The sequence below is a fragment of the Aedes albopictus genome, chromosome 2 (genome assembly GCF_035046485.1).
Source record: "Aedes albopictus strain Foshan chromosome 2, AalbF5, whole genome shotgun sequence".
Taxonomy (NCBI): Eukaryota; Metazoa; Arthropoda; class Insecta; order Diptera; family Culicidae; genus Aedes; species Aedes albopictus.
In genome coordinates this window covers 311,347,572-311,372,940 of record NC_085137.1, presented here as the reverse complement: position 1 = coordinate 311,372,940, position 25,369 = coordinate 311,347,572, and the positions used below count along the sequence as shown (strand labels likewise).

Sequence of the window (25,369 nt, the reverse complement as noted above, 5' to 3'; positions counted from 1 at the left end):
CAAAAGTTCCATAAACAAATAGAAAAATGCATAAATAAATTAAAAGTTTCCATAAATAATTGATTTTTGAGCAATTAAAAACGTCAAAAATGCAATGAATAAATCAACTGTTGCAATAAAAAAAGCCAATTTTCCCACCAAATAACTTCGAATTTTCCATAAAAAAATCCGAATTTTCCATAATAAATTAGAAAATTCACAATAAAAAAATATCGAAAAAGCAATAAAAAATTCAAAAAATGCAATAAAAAATGACGAAATTACCCATGAAAAACAAATGCAGAAAAGTATGAGACAGTGAAATGCTGAATCGCACTTATATGACCGAAAAGCTAGCGTAACTATGATCGCAATTTACCGAGCAATTGCTTGCTGTCCGAACTCGCTATCGCTCGTCGGACCTAAAAAAAGGGATAACATCTATGTTTGCATTATACCGGGCAAATTCTTGAATCTGTGGTTTGCCTAGAACCGAATCGATGCAGTTGCGGTGCATCGGATATCGGAAACTTCGGCGGCCTTCTGCCGCCTCAGTTCCTCAATCCTCTATGCGGCTGCGCCGCATGGTCTATGTAATTTTTGGCTCAAAGTGCACTTACGTTTATTGCTCGTTTTTTGACATTTATTGATAATTTATTTTTTTGTTATTGCACTTTTTGTAATATTTATTGCTTTTTCGATATTTTTTTATTGTGAATTTTCTAATTTTTTATGGAAAAATCGGATTTATTTAAGGAAAATTCGAAGTTTTTTGGTGGGAAAATTGGCTTTTTTTATTGCAACAGTTGAATTATTCATTGCATTTTTGACGTTTTTAATTGCTCAAAAATCAATTATTTATGGAAACTTTTGATTTATTCATGCACTTCTCTATTTGTTTATGGAACTTTTGTTATTTTTTACTGCTTATACCCCTGTTTCTTCACTGGGACTTTTGGAATTATTTATGACGAATGATCACTTTCTTATGAGTCGTTTATATTTTAGCCCCAAAGAAGTTGGATCTTGCCTCATCAAAGACCTCATGTCCATACCCTCAGCGATCACTGAGATGATTTATTACAGTGATCGATGCGGAGGACAAAATTTAAACAAAAATATTGTTTATATGTTCAGTTACGTAAAGGAACTGCTTGCTGAACGTTGTCGTACCCTAACTATCATCCATAAACTCATGAGAACAGGCCACTCACATATGGAAGTGGTCAGTGTGTACGCTGCAATCGAAAAGACGAAAAAGAAGAAGCACAATAGATATTGATGTACCTCATGATTGGGCGATACTAATTGCATCGATTCGTCGGTCTGTGCCAATAAAAGAGGACGAAATGCGTCAAGAAGAATTTAAATCTATCAGTGATCTTTCGAAACGGTACAGTATTCCTCGTCACAATATAAACGGGGATCGCATTAAGTTTAAAGATATAATGGTATTCAAGTAATCCACCAAACATCCTCAAACCGTGGATTATAAACATGATGTGGATCAAGAAGAATTTAACACGATGATGTTGACACGAGACGAAATTCTGCCTAACGCAGAAACTATTGTACTGGATCCAATAGAAACGAAACCAATACCGTTGCCACATGCAAAATTGAAGGATTTGAAAAATTTGATGCCGTAGAAACAAAGAATACTACACTACTTTCCTTAAAAATTTGGAAGAGCCAAAAAGAGGAAGAAAAGCTAAAAAAGAAATTAACTATCATTTCGAATCGGATATATATGATCAGCTGGACAGTGAAAAAGAGTGAAAATAGACACAAATATTGCAGGTCGAAAATTTGTAAACTTAAGAAATTGTAACTAAAATGTGAAGAAACAAATATCTTAAAACTGTTTATACAGCGAGAATACCATCAAAACACCTTGAGGAATGAGCCCTCTAGAGGCATAATCAGTAATAACTTGTATATGCCAATAAACTAATGTATAAACTGATTGAAATATTGATTGATTTGATTCCCCGTGTATCACAAACCTACAAGAGAATAAAAATCTAAACTACAACAAGTTTTCTGTAGAATGTACTTCGTACAAACTGAACAACGTTTAAAACATTAGCGAGTACCTATCATTGTACTTGCCTAACAATATACAAACTCATGCAATGGTAGGCAAAGAAAGCCCAATAAATAACTGTGGAAGTGCTTAAAGAACACTAAGTTGAAGAGAGGCAGGCCAAGTACCAGTGGGAACGTCGAGCCATAAAGAAGAAGGTTAGGTCCGACGCATGTTTTATGACATAAATCGGAGAATTGTACATAGATGTAAGCAAGCAGGATGGTGGCTTTCATTATGGGTATGGCTATGGGATCGACTGTGGTTCTGGAATAGCGGATATGATTACTGTTACGAGTAACTATCTGAGGTTCTAGTTAGTTAGAATGACCTGGATTAGCATAATAATATCAATGAGTGGCTTCCGAGTTTTCAAGAGATTCGCGGATAACAGCAGTTTATTCAACGTTATTATTTGTTGCTGAAACGAACAAAATGGCTTCTGTAGATTTAAAGGATTGAATTTCAGGACAGCTTGAACACCTTAGACCATCCTTCTGGAGCGCAACGTTGCCTAAACACGGACGTATGAGGGAGACTGACACCCTACATATCGAACCCATCAACACATGGGCCGGGACCTGCGGCTTTACTTCCTATCCGAGGCAAGGCGTGATCAAATATTTTTGTCTCAGAAATACCGATGGTGTCAGCTAAGAGGACGGAACCTAGACCGGTTGGGGTGAGAGGAAACCATGCTTACTACTACACTACCGACGCTGGTGGTGTTCTATATTCATAAAGAGGGCTATTCAAATACGTATAAATGTAAACCATATTCAAAATCAGCATTTAACGCTGAACAACATTGGTGAATCAATTATTTTGTTTTTTTTTTTTTAAATTTTAAACTTCTCGATGTTCAGGATGCGCTGTGATGTGAATGATGTTTTAAACATACAGGGGATAGACAGAATGATCGGAACAGGCAAAAGTTTCACTTTTCAAAAAAGGTTGCACTAGCTGTAACTTTTCGAAAAGTGCATCAAATATTCTCAAATTTTTACAGTAAGTTCACCAACTAGCTGTGTATTAGTGGTCCAAATTTGGAAAAGATGGGACCATTCTCCACGAAGTTATAAAGATTCTTGAAAAAGGAATAATAATCCGATGCCAAACTTGAGCTGTCAAACACGATCGAATTTCGGTTCGTTCCGAGCTATAATCCGAAAAATCGATCAATGGGAAGTGCCTTAAAAATGAGTGAACTTTTTTGTACACAGACATACATACATTCACACATACATACACACATACAGACATCATCTCAATTCGTCGAACTGAGTTGATTGGTATATGTGCCTTCTATCGAAAATTCTTTTTTTGAGTGAACATTAAGGTGGCCCACACTTATATGAAAAACAAAAATTGCGAAAAATGCCAAGTCTTACCTCCTAAATCAGTTGTGTTGTACTCCCAGAAGCTACGTTCAAAATTTGAGCAAAATCGGTTGAGCCTAAGGGGGCGCTCAAAACGCTTGAAGTTTGTATGGGAAAACTTGGCCAAATGTATGCAGAAATTTTAGGTTTTCGAATTTTGCCGCTAGGTGGCGCTGTAAGCGTTCTCCCATGCTGATGAAACCGGTTGTTCTCTACGGGCACGAGATCTAGACTATGCTCGAGGAGGACATGCAAGCACTCGAAGTGTTCGTACGTCGAGTGCTAAAGTTATCTATCTATATATATAAAAATGAGTTTGAAGTCCCTTTGAGGCAACAAAAGTCACGAACGGCTGAACTGATCAGCATGACTCTTGCACGGTTCGATTCGTATTCGTGGTGGCTGTGTTTATATATGTAATAAAAAGTTACGAAAATCAACTAAAAAGTAGAAAAACTGTGAAAGTAAGGATTTTTCATGAATCGAGAAGAAATTCAACAGGATCGAAATGAAACCAATCTAGAGTGCTGTGCTAAAATGACCTCCACAGTTGTCAAACCACTGCAACCTGGCAAGACAAAGTTTGCCGGGACAGCTAGTGCTAAATAAAAGAAGTGAAATGACCTAGGAAATGACCTATTTGTAAGGATGTAGAACTGAATCAATGAAACGAAATATCTTATAGCCCTGGAAAGCCAAAAAAAAATGTCCATTCTGGTAAATTCCTAAAACGAAAATGGAATCAATACACCTAGGCAACACGTTTACCGCCTTAGCTATAAAGCCCTTGAGAAGTGAAGGGAAATGTAATGATTTTTTTCTAGTTTCTCCATGACCCATGTTAATTTCTGCCCGCTGGAATCAATAATCAATAATGCTTTTAAGTTATGGAAAATCAATGATGTCGTCAATAAGCCTTTCTTATTAGAGGCAGTGAAATTGGCAAATAACACAATGATCTATTCATGATACTTGCCATCTTTGCCCTTGAGGATGGCAACTTGTAAGGTTAGAAAAAAAAGTTAATTGTTTCGGATACTACCATCAACAACACTTACTGTTTTCATTTCGTTTCATCTTTTTTATTTCAATCATGTTACACTACAACAGCGTGATGGTGGTTCTAAAGAGAGCGATTAAAAGTTCAACACAATTCTTCCCACTTTGCCTCTTTCGATGCTGATCATGAAACCGTGTGTTGATTTTTTTGAATTCATTTTTTTTTCCTGGTGTAAGATGAGATGACCTATCTCGTAAATTGTGCCAAGCTGGCTGAAGTGAAAATAAACGACACACGTTTTAATTTCAACTTTCGCCGCTCAATGACAACGACGTGAGGGTGTATTAAAAATATGCTAGAATGGGTTAATTTCAGCTTGATGTTTGTGGGTGAATCATGTCTCGTCTCTTCTATCAATAGCGTTGCAATTTGAACGCACGCTGCGGCAGCGATGGTTGTGTTTCAGTATAACGGTGACTTTTTTGTTTTCGTCGTATTATTATAATTAAAACTATTATAATATTATTATAAATTATAGTTTTCACTTTTTCTAAGATGATGAGATACTAAGTGGGGGATAGTTTTTTTTTTTTCGAGGGGAAGGAAATAGGATAAGTCTTGTTGTATATCATCAGCCTTTGACCTCGCTAGCCTACCGCCCTACTGGTACTGGGTGTAGTCTGGTCGGGCCTTTTGTGGCTGCTGCTGGAGACGGTGCTGCTGCTGAGGTTGCTGCTGCTGTTGGTGGATTTGGTGGGGCTGCTGTTGATATTCCGGGATCGGCTTGGGGGTCTTGACGACGATGTCGGTAGGCTGACGGCTGACTTCGGCCTTAAAGCCCTCCTTCGGGTCGGCGGTGTAGGTAACGGTACGGATGAATCCGTCAGAGTCGACGACCGAGTAGCTGCCCTTGATCACGTTGCCGTCGCGCTGTTCCTTGCGGTTTTGGTAGTTGGTGAACTCGTCGTCCTTGACGTCGAAACCGAACTGGTAGGATGGGTTGGGCTGAGGTGGAGATGGAAAGGAAATGCACAGCCAGTTAGTGAAAGTGTTTTTTGGTTGAATGCTGGAGCTTATGTTATAATATGTAAAACCGGTTTCTTACATAATGTACACGGTAAAAATTCTGCACGCTAGATGTAAGGGAAAAATCCCTTAACTATTCAATGTCGTAATCAACATAATCAGAAGTGCTTTTCCTTTGAGATCGCAATGCTGTCAGTGTTGATTTGAGAACCAAAACAAACCCACCAGAGAAATCAACAGAAAATCCCTTCGATTTGCACTACTGTAAAAAGCAATACGATCCAAAGTGAAAAGTTGTTGATTTGGTAATGACTGTTTTGGGCATGAAAGTAAATATAGATGACAGGCGGTAGAAAGTGCTTCGCTTCGATTCGCACCTCCTTAACAGATGTGAAGCAGTGTAGTGGCAAAATAGTTGATCGTGACTCTAAAGGTCCTGGTATCGAATCTGGGTGCGGCTGTACACATTTTTTTTTTAATTTTAGTTTTGAAATCAAAACATTGTCAACATGAATTGGTGTGAAGTTACATTAAAATTGAAGAGGCATTGGGTGTTCTTTGTCAAATGATATGTAATTGATAACAAACTGATTGAACAGTAGTGCGAATTCAAGTGCCTATCAGTTTATATCACAGTGCAGATTTTTTACCGTGTAGTCTAATTCTTACAGGGTGCCTAAGATTGTCTGTCAGTGTTTTTGACATTATTACAAAAAGGGCAACAAATTGTTGTCATATTGAAATTACAAATACATTTTGTTTTATTATGACAACAAGATGAACAGAATAAGTTATGTCATCATGATAAACACATTTGGATCATGAAACTCTTGCGAGGCCAGGAAGCATAATATCATGCGAATGAAAGTGAGAGCTCTTCATACAGCATGGCACCATAAAGAAAAATCCCAGAGTAAATCAGACTGCAGCTGGAGGGTGCTAGAGGGGTTAATCGGTTCACCTTTCTTCGTTCGTATGAACCGCAAAGCTTTGATCCGTCGGCCTACGGAGTGTACATTTATGTGCATTTTGTGTTTTATTGTCCACCTGATTTGGCACAATGTGGTGTTATAGCAGCAGTGGCGGTGGTACAGAGTGCATTATGTCACAGCACCGCCATACAAATCATGCAAAACACATCTGTTTCGGATTGGCACGGTTTGACTGCAAGCGGGAGAGCTTACATAATAGCGCCAGTTGATGTTTAACCATGTAATTAATATCGCTGATTTCCTCGTATAATAGTACTGTTTAAGTGCGGTAATAATAAAAAACCAATAAAGTGCAGCGCAATGGCTCTATAGCCAGAAGAGTGTTTCATAAATCTCTTCTCGTTTCAGGTTCATAACCATGGACGTCGTCAATGATGCCTGACACCTCGCAGAAGAAAAGTAAGTGTCACATAACCCGAGCAAAGGGGGATAACTAAGTGATATCACTTTGGTAATAAACTGTTATCGGTATTATCATTTTGTTATTTTTGTTATCATTTTTTCCAATTGATGATAATCAGATGATAACACATTTAGTTATCAATAATTTTGGTCTATAGCGATAACATAAAAATACTAATTGATAACAAAATGTGTTATCAGTTTCCAAACGCACATTTCAAAGTTTTCTCAAAACTGAAAGTCTGGTGGACTTCGAATCTAAAAGTAGATTCCGCTTTCCATCTTCAATGCGACTACAGTACGAAAGCGTAGCCTTCAACCACTCTCCTTCTCACTGAGTCCCGTTGGTATAGGGGATATCGGCTGCGACCGATAATCACTCAATCAGGGTTCGAGACCCACTAGGCGCAATAGTTGAAACTTTTTTCAACTGTTAACTATGTCGGTAAAGTAGATTTATACTGTTTTGGTCGATAAAACAGCTCTGAATGATAACCAGATGATAACAAAACATGTTATCAATCAGCTGTATTTTTTCATCTTGATAACTAAATGAAATATTGAATAAAAAATTGAATAACACAACTAGTTATCAACTTGAACTCAATGATAAATTACCTTCTTATCATTTTGGTATTCGTGCAGTAAATTTGAGTTGAGGGGGTTAGAAGCAAAGGGGTGTAAGTGACAAAAATCCACTTTCGAGTAAATGAGGTTTAAAGTTTTTGACCAACTTCTCATCCCATACAAAATGTATGGAGTTTCAAAATTAACCCAATTTTCTCCGATTTATTGTATTTTTTCCAATCATCGTATAAATAATCTTAAAAAAGTTCCTGAAAGCTTGAAATCTGAAGAATTTTATGATATGTTCAGCTTAAAATCGACAAAATGGTCACTTACACCCCTATGATTCTGGGCCCCTCAGTTATTATTTTTGTTATGTTTGAGTTGAGGGGGTTAGAAGCAAAGGGGTGTAAGTGACAAAAATCCACTTTCGAGTAAATGAGGTTTAAAGTTTTTGACCAACTTCTCATCCCATACAAAATGTATGGAGTTTCAAAATTAACCCAATTTTCTCCGATTTATTGTATTTTTTCCAATCATCGTATAAATAATCTTAAAAAAGTTCCTGAAAGCTTGAAATCTGAAGAATTTTATGATATGTTCAGCTTAAAATCGACAAAATGGTCACTTACACCCCTATGATTCTGGGCCCCTCAGTTATTATTTTTGTTATGTTGGCTCTTAATTCAATCTAAATGATAACAAACTCAATTATCAAACGAATGATAACCAGGAAACAGAACTTGTTATCATTTTGTTATCCGCCTTTGCTCGGGAAATTACTGAAAAGGGTGAGTTTATTGAAGTCAACACATTCTTGTCTATTTATTTTTCACTATTGGAACCTGCGTAAAGAACTTTATATGAATAAGCTCAACTTCTTCGTGCGCATTTAAATTATAGGTGCTATACTAGTTTTGCGTAAAGATTTAGGCGACATCCATTTATTACGTAACGCTAAAATCGACATTTTTTGACCCCCCCTCCCCCCTCCGTAACGCTTTTTTGTATGAAAACTCATTTTTTTTTGTATGGGCCGTAACGCTCGGCCATACTCCCCCCCTCCTCCTAGAGCGTTACGTAATTTGTGGACGGCGCCTTATGATGTTAATTAGACCGAACCATGCCTGGTCGTGTGAGCGTTTCGTACGCATATGTTCATAAATGACCAAAGAGTGCTCGTTAGCTGAATACAACTATGCAACAGTTTGTTAATTAATTCGAAATTACTTCTATCCAATTGGACAGTCACTGATGGATTGGGTTTTCTCTATAGTTCACACTGCGTCCTGTTTATACAGCATGCATTTCAATTCACCCTATCAATGCACCCTTTCACGTGCGTTGATGGTTTAGAGAGTGGTAGCTTGACGAAGCTTTATAGTTCCAGTTGGAAAGTTTAGTGACCATAATATTTATTATATTACAATTGGAAATTTGTGACACGAAGCTTTTATTTATATTCTTATTAGACACACAGCAAAGTAAGTTTTACGGCAGTGATCACCAAACTGCGGCCGTCATGCAGGTTTTGTGCGGCCCGTGCACTGATTTGGAAATTAATTAGCATTTGGCCCACTAATTAGCTTCATAATAACAGTAAAAAAATACAAGTTTTAATACATATTGGTATGAGAATAAAAAACAAGTTCGTTGATACTGCTATTAAGAACTTTTTCACGAACTATACAGTAGTTCAACGAGATTTTTAACCCGAGCCTAGTTCTTCTCGGACATTTTATAAAGAAGTTTTCAACCAAAGTATTAGCCAACTACAACATTTTTCTGAATCATTATATTTGATTCTCCTAAAAGTTTAATATATTATTCATTTACTTAAAATATTGAGTAGATAATTACATATTTACATATCTACCTAGTTATTAACTTTTCTGTGACCACAATTTGGAGACGATTTCTGAAACTTTTCCCAATTGCAGAACACTTCAACAATCCATGATCTATTACAAACTGGACAAAATTATTCTTATGTCTTGTATTTTGTTCCGAAAATATTCAAAACTATAGTTAATCCAAAAGTTTGAACAGTGTATAAATCGTTGCTTATATTTCTTAACGCATTTTCGCTGAGAAACTACATTTTCCCCAAAATAACGATTTTTGAGCTTAATTTTACTCTACCGTGGGTTTTGGGTTTTCGGCAGAACTTGTCAAGAATAGTTTGCTTTTCATGAACAAAATTACGGGAAATTTTGTTTCTGTTTTTGTTAACATTCTGGAAGAGAATCTGTTCCAAATTGAGATATTAATTTTGAAACAGACTTTTGAATATTTTCATGAGTTTTTTTTTCTGAGGTTTATTCATGAAATTCGAGAATGTATTTAGCAATTCTACCGTGAGTTTAATTTCTAAAATCTTTCAGTATTTTTACAGAAAATGTACTTAAAAGCAGAACTACTTACTGGAATTCTAGGGATTGGGCAAGATACTGCTCAAAGATGTTCCTCTATAGAAACGTACTCTTGTTCGTTTTTGATTGGTGTTTCTCGGCGATATCGTTTAATTGAGCTCGTATTTTTTTTTTACGTTTTAACCTACTTTTATTTTTCGCCCATCTTCAAAAAATTTCCACTACACCTTCGCTCTTTGGGGCGGCACACTCAATTCTCAAAGTTGGATAAGATTTTATTAAAGGAAATTCCTTAGAAATTCGATAGAAATTCCTCTACTGAATTTCGCATTAAACCGCGAGTTATTTCAAGAAATCCTTTTGATTTTCCTTTGTACTACTTTTTCTTCGGACTTTTTTTTCCTGAAATCAGTATTTAGAAGCCGAAGTGATAAATGAACCACTCAGCAGTTTTTTTTCGTTTGTTCTGTTTCAATTACTAGGTGCGTCTTTATTCTCACGTCGAGTCCCATGGTTCACGAAGGAATACCAAGAAGATACTCCGTTATACACAAGCTGCCACGAGAAGTGGTTCTCACTTAGTGTAACACTTTTCGATGCCCTCATTCGTTGGATTCGCCGAATGTAACACAAGCTGAGATTGACCACCCAGTTAACTCGCAAATAAATTCCAAACACTGTCTGAAACTGTCTAGAAAAGCCTTTTCTCAACGCTCTGTTATGAGTACTGTCAGGCGTTTCTTCAAATCATTCATAAATCTTTGCAAAATTGTTGCTTCTAAATCAGCAATATTTGATACAGACATTTCTTTGAAAATCTTATCTACAAATTTTCAGCAAAAAATCGTGTTTTCAAAGCATTCTGGCTTCAGGAAGCAAACTTCAGAATGACAAGAAATGTTAGCAGATTTTACAACAACATTTTCAAGAAACTGAGTTGGTCTTACTCAGAAATCGATGAATCGAATTGTCTATGAAGTACTAGATTCTAGACTCTAGTAACTAGAAGATGGTGATTCTGTACAAAATAATATGTTTGAGTTATCAGAAGATGTTTTGGAACTAGTTCACTTACATGATAATTCAACAATTCATAAATTTCACTTGTTTATTGCGTTATGAGTTTGTGGAAGTTTAAAAAACTATTTTGGTGGATTTTTGAACAGGGTTTCCGGTGCAAATCAGTCCATGAAGAAAATTCAAAAAAAGAAAGATTCCTGAAGTCAAAGGCTTTTATTCAGAATATTAAGAAAAAAAATCTCTAACATAATTTCTTAAAACACGATAATATGATCTTTGCTGAAGACGCAAATGACCTTTGCTGAAAACTCGATAAAATGATCTTTGCTGTTGCTCCTCATCCCGAGCAGGAGAAAATAGTTGAAGAATAACCAACTCAGGTATGGAAAACCGAATAACTACAACCTGAATGAGGTATTAGGAAGCCCTGCATAAGAGGTAAAATACCTAAAATAATAACTGGTGTGTATTCTGTGCATAATACTTGAATAATGACATCAGGTATGGCAATACCTAAATAATAATCGGCGATATTTCCATACAAATAGCGATTTTTTCCATAATTCAATAGTACCTCAAGCAGTCCTAAACACCAAAGCAATAACTCGTTGAGGTATCGTATCAATACCTGCAAAATACCAAAATAAGTTATTTTCAATACCTGGATAACCGACCAATACCTTGTCTTGGTATGATACCTGACTTTGGCATGCTCTAGTTATGTGGCAGTTATTCATTCCTGCTCGGGATTTGAAAGATGTTTTATCTTACTTTTATCTTTCGTTTTCTAGCTTTAACTACTTAGATAAATTGGAAATAAAATTATGGGACAGATAAAACTTTTTCATGTTTTACAGTTTGGGTCCACTTTTTGTTTCACTTATTGTGGTAAATATCACATGTAACGTAAACAGAAGTTTGTTTACACACATACAAGAACGTACAAGTAATAGCACAATAATTATTAAAACAGTTTTCATCACATAAAACAAAGATTAAACAGTTTGTTTTTCGGTTTACAAATTAAGCAGTGAGCATGTGCGTGGCTTGATTCGGAAGATTACCGAGAGTTTATCTTTCTGTGCGAAGAGAAAACAATAAGCGTGTGCTTGGCATGGTTTGAAAGATATCTTGCCGGGAGTTTGTTGTTTGGCGCGGAAAGTAAACAGAGAGAGGAAACAAAGAGCATGCGCTCGGCAAGATTCGGTAGACTTCTTGGCGGGAGTTTGTTTTTCGGCTCGGTAAGTAAACATTGGACGATAAGTCAAGAAAATGTAGCGCGCAGTTGGCAGTAGATGATCTATTACCAAGAACACTATTTAGCGTAGCAAAGCAATCTAAGCATGGGTGCGATTGCCCGAGGAGATGGAACTTGGTGAGGTCCTTCCAACTAATTCTTTGCACACTGTGTTTTACATGGCTATCATTTTTTTTGCACATTCGCTATTCTCACCATACTATTATCTTACCGGAAGCTGATTCAGGTCCGATCTTCCTGTTTTAATGATAGGGTAGCGAACCACTTCGGTAGCGGCCGGTATTTTGGGCCCTCTTCGCTATAACTCAGTTAATTCCAAACCAATTGACTGTAAATTTTGTACACGGCTATATACTATACGTATCTCATCGCGTTCTAAAAATTGTGTCAATTGGTTCAGAGTTGGCTGAGTTATAGCAGAAAAGTGCCCAAAATAGGACCCCTGCCGAGATGGTTCCACTTCCCTAGGACTTATCGGATAAAAAGTGGAGATAAGTGCGTCTCACAGAGGTCCAATTTTGAGAAAAGCTGGCAGAAACTCAATTTTTTTAACATGTCTTATATGGGATACAGTATATTGAGCATTCATCCATAATACCAGGAGCACTAACTGTCCGTGTAGCTGCCGGCTTAGAATAGCACTACGGACCACCTGTTCCGGGGGTAAAAGTCCACCAAACAGGTAACCCCAATCCAAGGTGTCAGGCGACCCGTGCTGAGGGATGAATGGTTGAGGGGGTTTAAAACATGCTCGATCTTTAACGGAGCCCGTAGCGTGGGTAGATCGCCTTTTTGGGTTGCGTTGCGGTGTTAGATCTACCAAACCGAAATCTAGTGTCGTCCTATTTTTCAATTTTGGAATATGTGTTCTGATAATTATACTCATTATAGTATTTAGTCCTTGCTACTGGTGTTGTGATGACTTCCAGTCTTTGAATAAAACTAAGTTTACCAACTTTACTTTGCATATAGTTAAAAACCTCACCATCTGAGGCTAAACTCAATGCAAAGGAAATCAAATTGGGTTAGGGATCCATGTATGTACTAACTCTTCGAAGACTGGAAAGTGCTAGTACGCAAGGAACATACTAGAATCCTTATTACTAAACACATGTCCCATTATTGGAATGATATTGCTGCTAATGTTAAAACCCGGGTCCTAAACCTGGGGAGAATTTAGCAGTAAAACTAGGGTGATGCTAGGTTTCCGATGCATGGCCAATATCAGTACTCTTGTTTTGTTTTCTAAGAAAACAAAACAAAAACTGTATCAAAATCGATACTTTATTGCCCCTCAATGGCAATTGAGTAATGCGACATGCACTACACTAAGGATACGGGTAATGTCACAATAGATCTAAAAACTGGTCGCAGTGACAAACCCGAACAGGAATAATAAAAAACTGGCATTTAAAAAATTTGAAAATATCGAATTTGTATCTTGTTACAGCTGATGGAAAAAGTGCTGAATTTTTGATAAAGAATACAAACAAGTTCAACCACTACAAAAGTCTATTGATACAAGTAATATAATTGCTTTCAAAAGTTTATTTATAAGTTCTTGTCTATATCAGACATCTGCAATGGAGGAAGAGATGAAAATAACACTTTTGACTACAAAATTGAGATTACATATCATTAGTACGAGAAATTCTTACAGTTCGACTTCAAAGTGTCTTACAAATCGCTCCCCGCTACTCCCCGCGGGGAGATTCCGTTCAAATGCTCGTTTATGTATGCAGAATCGGTTAGAGAAAAATGCAACTGCCAAGAGCTGCCAAAACGATAGCGCCAGGATGATATGTGTATAGTAAAATTGAATGAAAAACATCAATTTTGTTCGGATTTTGCTCGAAGAAATCGACAAAAAATGAAAATGCCTTTAAAATGAAATTGAGCGCTAAATCATGTTTCAATACATTCATATGGGCCAAAACTAGCAGACTACTGATTTGGAAATTTTTGCCAGGTATTTTCAAATCTGGACCACTGTGCGTCTATGTTTTTGTAGATAGTAGTGAAATCTGCCAGTCTTCAAAAAATCTCACTCCAAGAGCTGCTGGGATTCAAAACCACAGGAGCATGATCAGTTCGACGCGCTTATTTCGTTTCAATCCAGGCATGCAATGAATCTTGCCTCATGTATGGGAGGATTGAATCCCATGATTCAATCCTTGATTGATTCCTACAGCAGGAAAAATGCATCGCGTTGCCATAGATATTTCATTTGAGTGTTGATGGTAAATTTATCTTGGACAGTTTACAGGGAAGTCATTTGATTACTTGATCATTATCAGCAGAATGGTCTCTGTAATCTGCTTTGAGATTACAAGTTCCTACATGGAAACTGCTGTAAAAAAACACCCAAAGAAGTGTTTCGAGACGGAAGAACGTAAAGTTCTAGGCTGACGGTTTGTGGTTTTATGGATGGCTCGCAGGGCCTGTCACCGACCGCTTAACCCAGGAAATTGGGCTGACCTTCGCGGTAGCTATAGGTTTTGCATTGGTGTTTTCTTCATGACAAGTGCCAAATAGCTGGACTCAAACGCCAGCCTTGCCGGAGATGGTGCTTTAGAAAGACAATTTTCCTGTGCTTACGCTACCTTTTTATCACAAATGGGTCTACAGTTAACACACAAAAGGGGGCTCATCTTGTGAAGATCCTCCTACACAAATCAAAATGCGATAAAAGCTAAACATTTGCGTTCAATAACAAGGTTCGACTATGTACGGTATGTACTACTACCAATTAGTATTGCACCCGTATTGCAGTGGAACGGGTAACGGGTAACAGACACCCGAAGGGCTGATTCAAATACGGCGTCCATCATTCTTCTAGATTTTTAGACACCCCCTCCCCTCTCTGTCACGCTTTTTCATATACTCATACACCGAGTCACACTTTCTCAGACTCCCCCTCCCTCTAATCGATGGTCGTCATATTAGAATGACCCCGAAGAGGAATTTTTTCTCCAAAAATAAAAACTGTCAAACCAAACAACCAACCTATTCAGCGCACTAGTGCACTTGAACGCAGGGATTCAATCTTGGGATTGAATCTCATGCACAAATCCCGCACGCTGGGATTGGAAAAAATCATGATCCAAATCGATCCTGGCATTCAGGATCATTAAGCACGCTTATTTGAATCATGGAGTAGAAGGATGCTCTTGAAAGACTGAAATCTGCTACACACTCAGTTGAGCTCGACCATCGCAAATTGACTGAGATATCAGCAAAAAGTCAAGTTTATTCATAGCATCACCCATCAAACATTAAACGTCAAACGTTTAGCCGAGATTTCAGCAAAACAGAGATTCACACAGCCGATCTCGGCATTCTGTTTTAAGTATGTTGGAAGTAGATATACTAATCTTTGCAACTCCACAGCCATAAGCACAGCTGTAAAGGCGTAGGTGTTCAGCGTGACCATGCTGAAGGGACAGGGTTCGATTCCTAGTCGGCCAAGGAACGTTTTGTAAAGAAAATTTCCTTGACTTAGTTGGGCATAGAATATATTTGTGCCTGTCACACGGTATATACACATGCAAAATTATCATTGGTAGATGAAGCTTTCAGTTAATAACTATGAAAGTGCTCATAGAACACCCAAGTTGAGAAGCAGTCTTTGTCCTAGTAGGGGCGTTACGCAAAGAAGAAGAAGGTACAGAAGTGAACAGTTAGCTAACTAATCTACACTCAGTGAAGTAAACTACCGAAATTGATCAAAATACCTTATGAAATTTAGCCATAACTGTAAAGTACACTGAACGAAACCCCCCGCCCAAAATCGACTGAGAGGCGATACGATCACGCCCCTTAACGACATTCGGTCGGAAACCGTATGGTCCACCGACCGAATGATGTCATCTTAAAACCGGATGACAGCGATATGAAAATAGAATGTCGACCATATGGTCGAGCAACTTTGTTTTTTAGCGATTGATAACAATAATGTCACCGCTATCTTTTTCAAAAAGTTATGAGCTTAGAGGCCAGGGATGCCACATATACAGATTTTTCTGTAATCATGCAGATTTTTTTGCAGCTTTTTATACAGAATTCTGTATACCAATATACACAGATTTTTGGAAATTATACAGATTATACAGATTTTTGAGAAACTTACAGAATTTTAAACAGATTTTTCGCGAAATATTACAGATTTCATACAGATTTTTGACAAAAAATGGTGATGCAGATTATAAAGATTTTTGAAAGGCAAAATACAGATTTAAATGTGGCAACACTGTTAGAGGCCAGGGTACCCTTGCGGGCACCCTTTTCAAAAAATGACATGTCCAGGATAGGACATGCGAAGCAAAATCGTCAATGTCCCGGGTGTCACGATCAAGGAACTTGTTACGCTATCGATGAATAAATTCGGTGCATCTGTGTGGCCTTCGCTCTGCAACTAATATTCATTCATATAGCGTGCGTCGACTCATACGCGAATAAGATGATCGTCATCCGATTTTTGGGATGATTGCCGTATGACTGATTCGTCATTCGAAAACACGATTTTGGTACTTTGGACTGGATGGTCGGACAAATCAGTCGATTTCGGGATGGGGTTTTCGTTCAGTGTATGGATGCCATAAGAATACCTTATGAAAATTGAACATGCTTATTATGACCTAATTACATAAGACAAACTTATGAAAAGAGCAGAAAAATAGTAAAATGATGCAGACTGGAATCGATCCATGAACGTCGAGATCACTGAACTCGTGCTCAAGCCACGCGGCTAACGACGCTTGAGAATATCGTAGTGTTAAATGTGTATAAAAGCCAAACTGTGAGTCGATTCTGCATCATAAACTGACTTATGAAATTCGTTCTAGCCGTTATGAATTGTATAAAGACCATTTCATAAGTAAGACCTTATGATAATCTTAGGTTTATTTGCCTGAGTGTATCTATTGAGTGCTTCTGACTAATCAAAAAGGAAAACCAAGAAATGCATTGATTGGTTTGATAATTTGTCGCATCTCATTTCCATTTTAGCCGAAGCAAAGCTGCAAAAAACCTCTATTGAATTTACAAACAGGTGCATCGAAGCGATTTCTTAGTCTTCAAATATCCGGACTGATCTCATGCGTAAATCGATCATCGAGCAGCAAAACTGATCGATCCCAATCCCATTAACCGCTACCTGTCGTAAATCCAATCAATAGGCGCCGAATCGATTCTTGCCGCCAACTGTAGTAACATTGTGTACCAATTTGCTCCAAACGTTACGCACCATTAGTGTTCACATTTTCGCTTTCAACCGGTACGCCGAGGTATCAAATCGTAACCGAATCGTATGTGATCATCGTCAAGTCGCAACGCATCTTACGTTATTTCGATATGCCCGCGGCTCCGGGTCCGAGTAAGCATTTTCCTTATTTTCGCTTTTCACACACTTCTCCAATAATAATTGGCAAATGCGCTCTGAGCCCCCCGGCATGTGTCGTCAATACCTCCAGCAGTACACGCTAAAACTGCTCAGCACTAAAATGTGTAAGACCTACTCATAAGTGCATAATTTCCAGACCACACAAAAATGTGTAGCAGTTACACATTCTCAAAAAACAGCTCGTACACTCTTCTAGATGCGAAATGTTGATTTTTTTTTGTTTTCCAAGGTCACTAGTAATCCTACCTAGATTGGCGTACAAAAAAATTGCGATTTTAACAATTTTGCGGACACTGGAGCTGATTTTGTAAATGTGCAAGGGTTACACATTTTTGGTGTAGTCTGGAAATTATGCACTTTAGTGCTGAGCGGCGTTAGCGTGTAGCGTCATGATGATGCGCGGAATGCATTATTTACGACATTCGTTGGTACCTCAACGCATCTACGGCTTGACCGTGGTCAGTAATCGACAATAAAGACACTCGGTGCGTGCCGTTATGGTGTACCTTTTTGTTGCTTAATTCGAAATGAGTTCTTGTAGGTTGTTATTGCATGTTTTCTTTTGGTAATGTGTGAGTTTTATTTATTTTTTAATTTTCAGTCAAATTGTGACAGAGTGTATCACACTTGCTAGCTCTAATTGATTATCAAATATCAGGTATCACTTTTAAATTACGAGCAACAGAATCGAAATGGCTGCTAAAGATGATGGGCCACTCAGCCTTAATTCTCGTGGGCCATGGCTCACACGGAGACATATGCTCACATATGTCATCTGGGAAGAGCAATTTTGATTAAGACATAAAAAATCACAACCAACTGATTAAAAATATCTCGTCGCCATAATTGAAAGGCTTCCCAACGAGGGTGTTTACATAACGCAACAAACGAGTCAACGAGTGTAACTCAAATGACGGTTGTCCGTAAAAGACCATACTGTTGTTGGTAGCATGTACTGAGGGTCAACGTACAAGTCTACCCAATCGACAACGACCAGCCACACTTGGTTTGGACCACCTCATGGATGGTGGTGATCGCTACTACCACTGTATGCACGTAATAGTCAACTTGATCTCGATCCCGCCCGGACTAGTCCACAGCCAGCATCAGCTCGTAACTGGTTCGGCGAGCAGATGATTTAGGTACATAGTAGGCAACTGAATTGCATCTAGGTACACTACACCCAGGAAGGTATGCGGACGGAAGTAAACTACCCTATACTAGTCAGTCGGTAACGGTTGTAGCTACAGGTACTTACGTCATAGTCTTCTTCGTCTTCGAGGTGCTTCTGGCCTCCTGTGGCTTGGCCTAGTCCTTGGTACTGCTGGGCTGGACGGGGCTTCGATACCTTCACCTGCTGCTTGGGTTGAGCGAACTGCTGCTCCTGGACGTATTGGATCTGTTTTTGGGATGAGAAGGTGGTTTGGTTCGATAGAGAAAGAGAGCGTAAGTATTGGGTTCACGTTGTGAGTGTTGATTGCATTATTTGGCGGTGTTTATTAAGCGGTTATACCTACTGGATAGTTATTGTGAAGTGTAGGAAAGAGTTTCAAGTTTTGTCGAAGGTTGCATTTGATGTTGTCTCAAAGTAGTTTTTGTGAAGTGCGAGGTAGCATATGTGTTAGAGCTATTTCGTAATGTGTAAATCTTAACTCTTGAATATTTCCAATTTAATTTGTTTCAGTCATCAAGTTGTTTTGTATCCGTTGTATATCCAATGTTATGCGTAAACCTCAGAGATTGTTATAATCCAAAACCGTGTTACCCGGGTAGAGCGAAATGGCAAATGAATGACAAATTTTACCATTAAAATAGAATGATTGAATGGCAAAGTTTGCTATTAATTTGTTTGAAATAAGAGTTAAAATAACAAAAATAATAACTAAATTTATATAGCATAACAACTATACATTAACTGATTTTGCTATTGTCATAACAAAATAATAGCAAAAATGTCAAAATAATAACATATTTTAATATGATGGTAAATTATGATAATGTTTTGATATTGTGGCAAGATAGTATGATAGCAACATTTGTTATTATTATGTTATTATTCTATTTAATAATAACTCGTCAATTGGCTTCTTTAGCGGTGTTGAGATAATTCCATATTCACAATCTGCATGCAAAACTGAGCCGAAATCCAAATTTTCATGAATTTTGGTGCCCGGGAACCTATTTAAAAAACAGTTTGAAGTTTGTATGGGAGCGTTTTGTCGAATCACCCCTCGTCGCATTTTGTACTGGGCGAAGCTGTCAAGCAGTTGACCAGCTGTCAAAAGGTGATTTCGAAAAATATCTTCGAAAGCGATTTTAGGTACCAAAATGAAGTTCTAAAAATCTGAAAAAATCATGGTGGTTCAGAAAAAGGTGCTCTTTCGTATAAAATCAAAAAATCAATACATTTGTCTTAATTTGAAAACCCAATTACAAGTTTTACAATGATAGCATGTTTTGTTATTTATGTGTCATCCTGAGTTATTCTTAAAAAACTAAAGAATTGCAAATTTAGATATGATGACAAAATATGTTATTCTTTAGTTATTGGTTTGTTATTCACCTCTACCCGGGTAGTTTACAATGGATAATGTTGGCTAGCTTTAGTTTCGTATCTAGGGTGAGCTCGTGCGCGCTTACATTCGCGGTCACAGTGGTAGAATTACAGCCAGGAGTTTTTTTATGCGGTGCAAAGCATAAACAGTGAAAATAGTTCGGAAGATTCTTGACTGGAAATATGTTTTTCGGCGTGAAACTATGTTGGGAGTTTGTTGCTCGACGCAAAAAGTTAACGGTGAGCTAGATTCGGAAGATATATTGCCAAGAGTACGTTGTTCAGCGCGAAATGTAAACAGTGACAGACTGTGCTCTACTAGATTCGGAAAATTCCTTGCCGGAAGATCGTAATTCGGCGCAAAAAGTAAATCGTCAGTTACATTTATGCGGAAAGAGCTCCAGGATACCGTTGTCTGGCGAGCAAAGTAAAGAGTGAGCGTGTGCGTGGTTGGATTTTGAAGATTCCTTTCCGGGAGTACGTTGTTAGGCATGAAAAGTAAACAATGACTAAATTCGGAAAATTTCTTGGTGGAAGTTTGCATATGGCGCAAAAACTAAACAGCGAGATAGATTCGAAAGATTCCTTGCTGGAAGAATGTTGCTGGGCGCGAAAAGTAAACAGTGAGCGTGTGTGCGGCTAGAATCAGAAGATTTTTTATCGAGAGTCTATTGTTCTGCATGAAAAGTAAACAGTGATCGTATGCATGATTAGATTCTGAAAATGCATTGCCGGGAATATGCTAGTTTGAGAGTGCGTTTTGTGGTGCATTGAGATTTTTACGTTCATTGCTCTCAGGGTCAGATTTGCGAATGTGGGGGCATAGGGCCACAGTGTGGGGGGCCTTTAGGTATATAGAGTTTATATTTTTACCGATATAACATGAAAAATGTATAAAATTAATAATCTTCTTACAAACACAGTAGTGAAGATATTAACCCTCGAGAAGTCGCGTCTTTGACTACCTGCAGTGACGCCGCGCTCACACTTTGTACCACATGCGTGCATTTATGATGGTGCGTGTACTCAGTACACGACGCGACCGCTCCCGGGTTAATATCGTTGTGCTTACATACTACACCAAAGGCTCTATGACAGAATCGCTGCTCAACGTACCATAAAAGTTACTGAAGTTGTTACTTTCCTCTCCTCTTCTTGGCGTAACGTCCTCACTGGGACAAAGCCTGCTTCTCAGCTTAGTGTTGTATGAGCACTTCCACAGTTATTAACTGAGAGCTTCCTCTGCCAATGACCATTTTGCATGTGTATATCGTGTGGCAGGCACGAAGATACTCTATGCCCAAGGAAGTCAAGGAAATTTCCTTTACGAAAAGATCCTGGACCGACCGGGAATCGAACCCGTCACCCTCAGCATGGTCATGCTGAATACCCGTGCGTTTACCGCCTCGGCTATATGGGCCCTAAGTTGTTACTTTATTGAACCTTTTTTGTCACAAGTTAGAGAACTGTCAAAATGAGAAGACGCTCAAGTTTTCCGCATCGCATTTGGAACCAAATCTGAGCAAATAAACCAGAATTTGATGTTTCATGCATGTTACTTAGCACATTCAATGTAAGCTAACTGTATTATCACTTGCGAGGAATATGTAAGCTCTGCCTCCACAAATCGATATCAAACACGAGGTGATTTGTGATTTTTATGAAACAAAGCCGCAATTTTACGAATTTTGGAGTTTAAATGCAACTCAGCTGACAAGATGGAAGTTTCGTGTGCTTTAGTGCAACTTATTTAGACCAAAGCATAGAAAGCCATAATGTGGATGATGTAGCAGGTGCAGCTTGGGACGACATTAGATCTCAGATTTAGTAGTAACTAATGCCTGAGTTTATATAGAAATGGCAAGAAGAATATGAAGGTGCAATTTGCATGAAAAATTTGAAGTAAAATTTGTAGTACAATCGTTTGTCTTTTTTTTGCGAAATCTAAAGAGAATTTCTACTAAATCCCTGTTGCAATCTCTGGAGAAGATTTTTGCTGGGTGATCACCATAAAGAATGAACACTAAAAAACTTGTTCTAACGTGACTTCTCGGGGAGGATAACAAAATTTTGAAATCAAAATAGAATATCTAGTAGAAAATGCAGAAGAAATTTTGGAGGAAATCCATTATTAGTTCTCGATGGAGTTTCTGGCCCAATTTCCAATAGTGTTTCCTACTGAATTTCTTGAAAAGCTTCAGCTGAAATCCTGGGTAAATTTTAAGCCAATTTCATCTGAAATTTGCTCGAGGAATCCATGGATTTTATCAAAAATACGATATTATGTATAGTGATGTTTCCAGAAATTCGATCCTCCTAGTGTAAAACTGGGAATCAATTCAAGAAATTGTTTCTCTTGAGATTTTTATGCTGAATCCTTCAAGAATTTGAGCAGGGCTTCACAATGTATTGTGTCACGAACTGTTTAAGGATTCCTTCTGAAAGACTTTGAAACATTATACAATTCATCATTCAAGAATTGATCAGCAATTTCCTCAGGAATTCCGATTCAACAGCGAATTCAATACTAGCTCTATGAAACATTTTTTGTTTTTCTTGGCGTATTATTTCAACTGGGACTTCAGCCGCATGAGTTGTTCGAATCATTTCAATTAATTCCCAATGAACGAAATTGTAGACCTGAGGGAAGGTCTAAAATGGTTTGTAATATCACTTTTCGCCACTTCAAATATTAATTGTCACTACGAATATAACATTGTGTCAAATTCACATCAAGCTTCAAACGTATGTCAAATCACTATGATGAAATCCACTTTATGTAGTTTCAAAAAAACTGTCTTCGTTTTTGTCCATTAATTCTGAACTGTTTGTGGTCTCAGTGTTGAGTTGAGTGGAGTGAAGCTAGTGGTGTGCTGGCACACATGTGGGACGATGTGCAATCGCGCTTCTTTGGTTAATGTGCGTTGTCTGCGTTGTGCTTAGTGTGGTCAAGCATTAGCCTAAAGCAAAGCACTTTACTCCATGCACTACTCTCTACGATTTAACACTCACTTGCTGAGGCTGATATTGAGGCTGGTATTGCCTAATCTGTTGCGGTTGCTGGTATTGCCTCTGAATCTGTGGGAAATCAACAACATGAATGACAATGACTGTATCACACACCTTACGCGAGAATCCTTTCCGCGCATATCCAGGACGCACGTTCATTGTGTGATAATTCACTTCACTTTACACTAATCGCACACAATTTTGTAGCTTCCGTAAATCACACACATCACCCAGAACCTCACCTGATCCTGAACGTTGTCCCGCAGACGGAGCTGTTGGGCCTGCTGTTGCTGAACGTACTGTGGAACGTGTTGCTGTTCCTGGGCTCCCTGTTCGTAGATCGGTGTCGCATCGGCACGGGCCTGGGCTGCTCCACCCTGGGCACCGGCCTGCGCCGCAATCTGCTGGTAATACTGACGCAGGTAGGCAGGATCTATGGCTTGCTGTGGGAATGCGACTGTAAGTCCTGCGCACAGGACCGAAATTAGCACTATCGCACGCATTTTTTCCTGGATGATGTTGCTTCTAGAGCGCGAGATCTAAACTAATGTTCTTCGATTTGTCACTACGTGCTCCCACACAAGATTAATACACACACTATCACTGCCCGTTTTCTAGAGTCCTTTCAGTTATACACGATCACGATTCTTCTTGCAGCTGCTCAACCACACACAGTAAGATCCACAGTGAGCTACAGCTGGAATGGGCAATTCGATTTATATACCACCCGTGGGGAGGTTGCTGCATTTCGGCTCCCCGGTTCAGGTGGGGCTCGAAATGTGGCTCTGTGAAAATTTCGCTCAATTCGATGCTCTGCCTTTGCTGTTGCTGCTGCTGGGCCGAAGCCGGTGGCTCAGTTCAGTTCGAGCTCAGATCGGTCGTTAAGCTCACGCGCACGTTGCCGGGTTTACCTTTCTCACATGGATCTGAGTGTAGCACACTGCATGCCGGCGAATATTGAGAGCTGCATGTTTATTTGACTTGGTTCAATTTTGCAGAATCTAGATTGACCTCGTAGATTACCAATCGATTTTTTTTCGGTGTATTCTTGCTACTATATTAGATTAGCCTGCGTTCCTAAGAAAGTTTACATTTTAACCCGGGCAGAGTTCAAGTACTGACGATCAAAATGTGATATTGGTTTGTTTGAGATAAGAGGTAAAAGTACTGAAAATAATAGCAAAAATTTGTTCTTGAACCATCTAACCAATAGCAAAATATGATATTTGAAGATCAATCAAATAGCTCACTGCTATTGGCTAGATCTTACCAAGAGCTAAATGTGCTATGATAATGATGTTCCAGGAGTAAAATTGAGATATTATTTTCAGTACTTTTACCTCTTATCTCAAACAAACAAATAACACTTTTTGTTCTCCATATCAAAATATGCTATTATTGAGATTTTTTCTTCTGGTCGGGAAGATATATTTGAGCTTCAAAAGTAAGATTGATATTTCTCCTTTTGATATAAGAATCAATCATACAAGCTTATGTTGACATTCTTTGTCTTTGTGGTACATTCTCTATTATTTCCTATTGACATAAGAAAGGCATCACATAAAATAATGAACATTTCTGATATATCTTCAGAAGTTAGTAGTTTATTGCCCTAAGGAGTGTTTCAAGTCGAACAAGTTTGGAAACCTACCAATTTTAGATCAAAAATCATATTGTTGCAGGATTGGTTGTATTTGAGGCCTAAACATCACAGTACCAATTAGATATTTCTAGTGAAAATGTTTTGAATACCAATTATTTCAAGTATATCAGTTTGTCTGAGTAGTGTTCTGCTCACATATATTTGAGCTCAACTCAAATCATCAATAATACAAACATTCTCTCAAGAAAGAAAGTATTATAGTGATTAAGAAATTTATCTCTTTTTATTTATATTTTCTCTAAAAACTCAACAACAAATAAAATGCTACGAATTTTTCAAGAAGCTCCACTTCCATCTGATCATAGAATTGATCAGTTTAAAGTGGAGCTCCTTGAAAAATTCTCAATCAAGATTTTACCTAAAATATCAATCCAATTTTTTTCAAGAATTCTCGCATAAGTATTTCCAACGAGTAACTGTAGCAATTCCTACGTAGATTCTACTAGTACACGAAATTCAATTAGAAACTTCAACGAAATATTGCCAGAGCTTCTACTTACAAAGATTTTTTTCTCAGGGTTTTGTTTTCATAAATGCATTCACCAGGCCTTTTGGCATAGGGAACTGTTTTCATTATTGAGATTTTTCAGCTCAACTCACGAGTCGCATAGCCCTGAACTTTTTCAATTAAAATGAAATTTCGATCATGTAAGAGCTTCTG

At 38.1% G+C, this 25,369-nt stretch overlaps 1 protein-coding gene across 2 annotated transcripts; it reads right to left on the bottom strand.

Moving 5' to 3' along the window:
* Positions 1–4,504: 4,504 nt before the first annotated feature.
* On the bottom strand, positions 4,505–23,754 carry LOC109401031 (uncharacterized). Of its 2 annotated transcripts, XM_019673515.3 has the most exons (4): positions 23,288–23,754; positions 23,049–23,114; positions 18,741–18,881; positions 4,505–5,449 (listed from the first exon to the last, which is right to left on the bottom strand). In XM_019673515.3, exons 1-4 carry the CDS (start codon positions 23,546–23,548, stop codon positions 5,105–5,107), a joined length of 813 nt encoding a protein of 270 aa, XP_019529060.1. In that variant the 5' UTR covers positions 23,549–23,754; the 3' UTR covers positions 4,505–5,104. The 2 variants fall into 2 exon arrangements, with proteins under 2 accessions (XP_019529060.1, XP_019529061.1); XM_019673516.3 differs by lacking the exon at positions 23,049–23,114.
* Positions 23,755–25,369: the final 1,615 nt, after the last annotated feature.